The sequence below is a fragment of the Bison bison genome, unplaced genomic scaffold (assembly GCF_000754665.1).
Source record: "Bison bison bison isolate TAMUID 2011002044 unplaced genomic scaffold, Bison_UMD1.0 scf7180017864180, whole genome shotgun sequence".
NCBI lineage: Eukaryota > Metazoa > Chordata > Mammalia > Artiodactyla > Bovidae > Bison > Bison bison.
In genome coordinates, this window is record NW_011494752.1 from 1,061,975 (window position 1) to 1,070,375 (window position 8,401).

Genomic DNA, 8,401 nt, shown 5'->3' on the forward strand with positions numbered 1-8,401 from the left:
AGCCTGGGGCGGCTGGGCCCGCGGGCCCTGTGCACCAAGCTGGCGTGCGCGCGCTCAGAACTGCACGAGCTCTTCCCCGACTTCGCCGCCCTGGCCGCACTGGCCTTGGCGCTGCCTGCGGGCGCCGGCTCCTGGACAAGGTCGGCCGCAGCCGGGAGCTGCGGTGGTGGGGGCCAGGCGGGGCGGGGGAAGGGCGGGGCGGCCCCGTGGTGAAGATCGCAGTAGATGGGCCGCCGCTGCACGAGTTTGACTTCGCGCTGGCGGTGGAGTTCCTAGAGAGCGGGTGGGGCGAGGGCCTCCTGGGCTCGCAGCTCACCTGAGAGCGGCCTCCTCTCCCCTGTCCAGCCGGTCTGGGGCCCTGAACTCGCTAAGGGCCAAGCCAGACTTGACCTAGCAAGCTTACCTCCTAACTGTGGCCTCCCACCCACCTTCCCCGGGCTTCCTCGGCTCCACGCTGAGTACTAACCCGGCTCAGTGGGATGTGGAGGAGGGGCTGGGTCGGGGGTGCGAGTGGGGGCTTGGGCCCGTGGGCAGAGGTGCTAGGGTCTCGGGCACCCTAAATATCACTCCTGACCTTTCTGGTTCTGTGGGGAGTAGTTCACCCTGTTCCCTCGGAACTCCACTCAAGTTTTCTCTCTAGAAAAGCTGAGGGGTCTTGGTTGGAAGGAGGAAGACAGAACCTCCTCAGTTGAGGGGTTGAAGGCCAGGAGACTGGGTCCTTGACTGTTAGCCCTGCTCCTAGCAACACGTCTTCTCTTCAGATATGACTGGGGGAAAAATGACTGTCTTTGTTTTTAACGCACATCAGAGCACCCTCTCTGTGAAAAAGCTCAAGGGAAGTAAGAGGTGCCCTCTCCACCAACAGGCTGCCTGAGACTTTTCTGTACTTGGCTATATGTAGACATCCACTCCAGTATTCTTGCCTGGAAAATCCCATGGACAGAGGAGCCTGGGAGTCAACAGTCCATAGGGTGGCAAAGAGTCGGACTAGACTGAAGCGACTTAGCGCACACACACAGACATACGTATTTATCAATGTGAAATAAATCTATCCTAGCCTCCCTCGTGTTAACACACAAAACTGAAAAGGACTTCTTTTGGTTTTACAACAACAGGGTTCAAAAAAGTCCCAAATGGGCTGAATTTATTTCTAATTTTTTTCTTCCTCAAAGTCTGGTTGTTCTCCAAGTTCCTAACCTTCCCCTGCCCTTGCCTCAGATCTCTCTCTCTCTTTTTTTTTTTTTTTTGGCAGTGCTGAGATTTTAGTTCCCTGACCAGGGATTGAACCCAGGCTCCTGCCTCAGACCTTTAAGACCAAAGAGTGTATAAACCACAGTGCTGGACTGGTTGACCCCAAGGACCAGCCTCAGGCCTGACCCAGGGGTGTTGGAGGGCTTTTGTCTCCAGTGGAGAGCAGTTGGGGCCTCACCGGAGTTGGGGAATACATCCCTTCAGATTCTGGGGGTTTCCTATCCCCTCTGTCAGCCCTTGCTGTGAATGTTGTGGGGGATCTGGAGGGGAGTAGTTAGTGAGAGGGGAGGGGGCTGGCCTTTCCAAGTCTCCTAGGTTTGGGTTTAATTTGCAATAAAGTGGAAACCCAGTGCATCGTGCAGTCTCCATGGTGGTGTGTGTGTCAGGGGCCCGCCCCGACTCCCCTCTGGGGTTCACTGGGGCCATAATGCTGCCCCTGCGGTGGGGGGTGGGGGTGGTGGGGGTGGTGGTCATCCTTCTGGGCTGGGAGCCTGGAACTGTGGACCCTCTGCTTCCACTTCCCCAGTGGTGCAGGGGAGAGGCGCAGAAATGGGCTGTAATCACCCTGGGCTTAGCCAGCGCTGCTTTGTGGAGATGAGAGTTTCTGCCCTGGCTCCACAGCCAAGAAGCCCATCAACCTCTTTTGTTCTGGCTGTGGAGGGAGGAGCGAGCCCTGTGACTCCCTGTTTCAGACCCTGCCCTTCTTCCTCCTGCAGCAGGCCCGGCCTCCGGAGCCCCCAGCCCGCTGCTGGCCTCCCTGGCCCTGCCCGCCAGGCCTCTGCAGCCCCCGCTGGACTTCAAGCACTTGCTCACCTTCCACTTCAATGGCGCCACCCCGCTCAGTCTCTTCCCCAACTTCAGCACGGTACGGGCTGGGCGGGCGGGTGGGGGGCATGCAACCCAGCATGGGGGTGGGCTGGGAAGGTGGGCTCCCAGGGGCCAGCTCTTAGAAGCTGGGTCCAACCAGGAGCAACATCCCCCCGAGAAACCAGGTGCTCCCCAAATGGGACCCAGCTCCTCCTTAGGCCAGAATATCCAGGATGCTACTGTCCTGTCCCCTAGCAACTGGTGCTGAGCCCGGAGGGCCTGTGAGCTGCAGGTTTCATCGAGCTTTCATAAAGGGGCATCTGTGGATGATCTGTGTATGTCTGTGTGCCTTTCCGTTTTAGTTTGTCTCTGTAGGACTTTGTGTGTATTTATGGGTGTGAGTTTGTGCACATGTGCTTGTGAACTCTTTATGCCTGTGTAGTTGTCTTTATGTAGTGTATATGCCTGGGTATCTGAGTTTTTTTGTGTCTACTGTGTATGTGTTTGGTGTGTGCCTGACCTCTGCGTGTATGTTTTCATATGGTTTGGATGATTGTAAGTTTGTGAATGTGTGCCATTGGTGTGCAGGTGAGTGTGTATCTTTCTGCTTGTTTCTGTGATTTGTAACTACCTGTAAGTTTATGGGCTGTGTGTCTGCCTACTAGTCTGTGTACTAGTATTTCCATGTATGTGTGTAAATATGAAATTTACTTCACTATATGAGCTATAAGGTATATGACCCCTTTTAAAAAATTTTTGAAAAATCAAATGTAATCATTGATGAGCCTCACCCCATCCTGAAAAGATGGTGGGAAAGTCTACCTAATCACCCTTGGGAGCCCCTTCCTTCCCGCCCTCCAGACTTGTACAAAGATCCTAAGGAGCCCGAGACAATTGGGGGGGGTCCTCTGGTTTTCAGTCCCCACTGTCACTTGCTGACATGCTCATTGTTCAGGCACATGGTCCCTATGAGGGGGTCAATCTGCAGTTGTTCTCATCACTGGGGGCCCTGCAGGCCACTCTCCCCTAAAATCCTGTCCTGCCCCGCCACCCACCTACCTCAGCCCCTGGCCCTGGGTGCTGTGAGGGTTAGAACCTCTTTCTGGTCTCAGGGAAGTTTCTGAAACCATGCTCTTCTCTCAAAGCCTGTGTTCTCCTCTCTCAGGAAGGTTTGGAAAGTTCCTCTTGACAAGTAAGCCCCCAACGACTTCTGCTTTTGACACAACAACCCAGCCCTTGAGAAAAGGGAACATAAAGGCTTGGTTTGATAGAAGAAACAGAAATTATTTAAAACAAGGAAAAGAAAAAAAATACAAATTCATATTCCAGGGAAATGCCCTACTCTTCAGGGAACCCTCTGGCTTCCATCTGCTAACCCTGCTCCCTGCCCCCAGCCTGGTCCCCCACTGCCCCGGGCTGTGGCTCTCACTCTCAGGCCCTGTGACAGCGGCAAAGCTGATACGATAAGCTTTATCTCCCCCAGCCCACAAGCGCAGCACAAGGCTGGGTTATGGGGGAGGAAATTCCAAATTCCCTTCTCCGCTTCTCCCTGCCCCCAACTCTGCACACGTGGATGTAATTCTCATGAATGAGGAAAAAAAGAGACCAGAGGGGCAGCAAGGGAAGTCAGTGTGATCACCAGGCCATGGTTTCTCAAGATCACAAAAGTCACATGCCATCCCCCTGCCTCCAAGCACAAGCCTAGGCCGTCTAAGAAAGTCAGCCAGGGAAGAGGCTTTTCTTTTCCAGTGTTTAATATCCACAGACATGAGAAATTTCTTCCTATGGGCTGACCACTGCCCTCGTCCATAGACTTTAGTTTTGGACAATTGGCACTGCCCTCCCACCTTACTTAGCTGACCCCACAGTTACTATGCCCTCCCACCCCTCCACAGATGGACCCGGTCCAGAAAGCTGTCATCAGCCACACATTTGGGGTTCCCTCTCCCCTGAAGAAGAAGCTCTTCATTTCCTGTAACATCTGTCACCTGAGATTCAACTCAGCGGTGAGAGGGAGTTGTGGAAACAGGCTTGGGGGGCGCTGGGCAGGGAGCGGGCTGGACCCTTGGCTTCCAGGTCTTTCCTGCCTGGAGGAATAGGGGTGGCAAAGGGACTGTGGTCTGTATTTTCTGTCCTTCGTTGAGGAAGAGCCGCCCCTGGCCCTTTATCCATACTATCCTCTCCTCTCTCCAGATTCCTGTGCCCCTTCCCAGCCCATCCCCCTAGGATTCTGTTTTCCTCCCCCTATGCCTCTCTCCTGTGTTCTGGAACCTTCTGATGAGAGCAGGCTGCCCTTCCCTACTCTGGGTCCCTGGGGCCACCATCAGTTCTGGTTCGGGGCTGAGTTCTTAACACACCTGAGAGTTTACAGAATCTGTTTGTGCCCATCCTCTTAATTAGTTCTCATGATACATCTGTGAGATGGTTCGAGGTCCCATCCTCAGCCTCATTTTTCAGATGAGGAAACTGAGCTTCAGAGAGGTTAAGTGACTTGCCTGAGGTCACACAGCTGGTAATTAGCAGAGCTGGGATTTGAACCCAGGCCTGGCTGACCCCACAGTCCACATACTTCCTAGAAGGGCCTGCCCCTAGAGAGTAGGGAAGCCTCATTCTGGCCTCCAAGGGAACGTTTGCCTTCTGTCCAGGCAACTTCTGCAGTTTGGGGAGATGCTGTTGGCAGACCTGCTCTTGTGAAAGAGCCTAAGGAGGGGCCACAGGGCCTTCTTTCCTACTTTGGGGAGCAACAAGCAGGAATCCCCAGTGGACAGGCCAGGTTTGGGGGTTCCTTCCAGGCTTTCAGGTTACGTGAGTCATGCAAGTGATGGACAGAGAGATGAAAAATATATGGTTTCTTTATCAGAATGAGTTTCATTTATCAAATTGAGACTCATTTATCAAAATGAGACTCATTCTGATAAAGAAACCATATATTTTTCATGCCAGGCCCAACACAGTGCCTGGCAAATAGCAAATGCTCAGGAGCTATTTGTTAAAAAACACGTACAGAAGGATGAATGATCCGGAGTGTATGTTCCCTAAAGCATGGGGACTGCTCTGTTTTCTCACTCGTGCATTTATAAACCTAGTAACTAATATTCACTGAGCACTTATTCTCTGTACCAGGCCCTTGTCATTCATCCCTGGGTTGGGAAGATCCCCTGGAGAAGGGAATGGCAACCCACTCCAATATTCTTGCCTGGAGGATCCCACGGACAGAGAAGCCTGGCAGGGTATAGTCCATAGGGTCGCAAAGAGTTGGATACAACTGAGCAACTAACACTTTCGCTTTCACTTGTCATTCATGTTCTCATTTTCATTCTCACAACTCTGTGATATCAGTATTATCATACCAAAGCTTATGAGTCAGGAAACTGAGGCTCAGAAAGGTGAAGTGACTTGCCCAAAGATGCACAGCTAAAGAGGCGTTGAGGCAGAATTGGAAGGCAGTGGCGGTTTGCCTGGGCGTTCACATACGAGAATGCATTCTATAACCCTTGGGCCCACACACGTGCTATAATGATAACAACAATGGCAAGGATTTGCTCCCTGTGTGGCTGGAGCCCTGCCTCCCTCTGACCTACCCCCTACATGCCAGCTCATGGATGGGGCAGGTAGACGCAGCAAATGAATGGTGACCCCAGACTCTCCCCTCCCCAGAACCAGGCCGAAGCACATTACAAAGGCCACAAACATGCCAGAAAACTCAAGGCTGTTGAAGCCGCCAAGAGCAAGCAGAGGCCGCAAACCCTGACCCAGGATGAGATGCTGGTGCCCCCCACCCCGACTCCAGCCAGTGGAGCCCCTGAAGAGCTGCACAGCAAAGGTCAGTCCTGAACTTTTGTCCCGCCCCTGTCCCACTCCAAATCTGGTTTCCGATAAGGGGTTGAGTGCTTGCTGCTTATTATTCCCGCTTGTGTTGGAGTATTCCGTCTGTACAGGGAGAGGCACACACCACAGGGAAGAGCATCTTGGATTTTCCAGCCTGAATCTGCTGAGGTGAATAAACATGTCACAAAGCACCCCAGAAGCACCGCCCGCCCCCCTCCTCGGGCCCTCTCCCAGTCACTACCTGGTTAGCTTCCCAGGCCTGGGATAACGAATGACCACAAACTGGGTGGCTGAAAGTAACAGAACTGTATTTTCTCAGTTTCTGGAGGTCAGACCTTTGGAACAAGGTGTCAGCAAGGTTCCTTCCCAGGGTGCAGAGAGAGAGAGTCTGTTTCACCCCCTCTTCTAGCTTCGTGGTTGCCAGCAATCCTTGGCCACATTCTGATCTTCTGTCTCAACCCTCACATCACCTTCTCCCTCGTGCCTGTGTGTTCACGTGATCTTCTTTGAAGGACACCAGTCACTGACCTAGGGCCCACTCTAGTCCAGTTTGATCTCATCTTAACTAATTACATCAGCAAAGACTCTGCTTTCCAGATAAGATCACACTCGGAGATTCCAGATGGACATGAGTTTGGGGGTGATGCTATTCAACCACCTATAACCCTCCCCCAGGATAACCATGAGCCTGACTTTTCTCACCAGAGGTTAGTCTCACCTGGTTTTGGTCAGTGCCATACAGATGGTTCCCAACTTCACGATGATTTGGACTATGATCTTTTGACTTCCCAGGGCTTCCCTGGTGGCTCAGTGGTAAAGAATCCACGTGCAATGCAGGACACATGGGTTCGATCCCTGAGTCGGGAAGATCCCCTGGAGAAGAGAATGGCAACCCACTCCAGTATTCTTGTCTGGAGAACCCTATGGATAGAGGAGACTGTTGGGCTACAGTCCATGGGGTCACAAAGATTTGGGCACGATGAAGCGACTTAGCACACAGCACACATGGTATGAGAGCGATATGCATTCAGTTAGAAATTGGACTTCCAATTTCAAGTTTTGATCTTTTCTGGGCTAGAGATATACAGTACATACTCTTTTTTTTTTTTTTTAATTGGAGTATAATTGCTTTACTGTGTTGTTTTCAATTCAGTTGCTCAGTCATCTCCAACTCTTTGCAACCCCATGAACTATAGTAGACCAGGCTTCCCTGTCCATCACCAACTTCTGGAGCTTGCTCAAACTCATGTCCATCAAGTCGGTGATGCCATCCAACCATCTGATCCTCTGTCATCCCCTTCTCCTCCTGCCTTCAATCTTTCCCAGTATCAGGATCTTTTCCAGTGAATCAGTTCTTTGCATCAGGTGGCCAAAGTATTGGAGCTTCAGCTTTAGCATCAATCCTTCCAGTGAACATTCAGGACTGATTTCCTTTAGGATTGACTGGTTTGATCTCCTTGTAGTCCAAGGGACTCTCAAGTCTTCTCAAATACCACAGTTCAAAAGCATCGATTCTTTGGCATTCAGCCTTCTTTATGTTCCAACTCTCACATCCATACATGACTACTGGAAAAATCATAGCTTTGACTAGACGGACCTTTGTCAGCAAAGTCTCTGCTGTTTATATGTTGTCTAGATTTGGCCATAGCTTTTCTTCCAAGGAGCAAGCGTCTTTTAATTTCATGGCTGCAGTCACCATCTGCAGTGATTTTGGAGCCCAAGAAGATAACAATGTTGTATTAGTTTCTGCTGTACAAGGAAGTGAATCAACTCTCTGTGTAATATATCCCCACCCTCTTGGACCTCCCCTCATACCCTCCTCATTCCCGCCCTCGAGGCCACCACAGAACACCGAGCTGAGTTTCTGGTGCTATGCAGCAGGTTCCCACTAGCTGTCTGTTTCACACATGGTAGTGTATGTCAGGCAGTCCTGATCTCCCAACTTGCTCCACACTCCGCTTCCCCTGTGTGCACATGTCCAGTCTCTACCTCTGTGTCTCTATTCCTGCTCTGCAAATAGGTTCATGTGTACATTTTCCTAGATTCCACATATACGCATTAGTATATGATATTTGTTTTTCTCTTTCTGACTTACTTCACTCTGTGTGACAGCGGTATGTACTCTTTTGTGATGTTTACCCTCCTGGTCATTTTGTGCCCATGCAAGCAATGTGCTTTTCACTGTCAACACCGTATTCCATAAACGACATCAGAGAGTCAACACTTTATTATAAAATACGCTTTGTGTTAGATGATTGCGCTCAACTGTAAGCTAAGGTAGGTGTTCTGAGCACATTTAAGGTAGGCTGGGCCAAACTTGTGTGTTCGATAGGTTCAGTTCAGTTCAGCTGCTCCGTCGTGTCCGACTCTGCGACCCCATGAATTGCAGCACGCTAAGCCTCCCTGTCCATCACCAACTCCTGGAGTTCACTCAAACTCACATCCATCGAGTCGGTGATGCCATCCAGCCATCTCATCCTCTGTCATCCCCTTCTCCTCCTGCCCCCAATCCCTC

General features: G+C 51.3%; 2 protein-coding genes across 2 annotated transcripts in view; both read left to right on the plus strand.

Annotated features, from left to right (window-relative positions):
• The window catches only part of LOC104990790, a 9,051-nt gene extending 8,731 nt beyond the window's left edge, over positions 1-320 (plus strand). Inside the window, exon 4 of the mRNA XM_010843108.1 lies at positions 3-320. Coding sequence (XP_010841410.1) covers positions 3-320 — 318 coding nt within the window. The remainder of the gene's footprint in view (positions 1-2) is intronic.
• A 1,480-nt stretch (positions 321-1,800) lies between these two features.
• ZNF385C (zinc finger protein 385C) overlaps positions 1,801-8,401 on the plus strand; it is an 11,911-nt gene continuing 5,310 nt past the window's right edge. Inside the window, exons 1-4 of the mRNA XM_010843109.1 lie at positions 1,801-1,807; positions 1,968-2,116; positions 3,954-4,064; positions 5,716-5,881. Of these exons, the coding sequence (XP_010841411.1) occupies positions 1,801-1,807; positions 1,968-2,116; positions 3,954-4,064; positions 5,716-5,881 (433 nt within the window). The remainder of the gene's footprint in view (positions 1,808-1,967; positions 2,117-3,953; positions 4,065-5,715; positions 5,882-8,401) is intronic.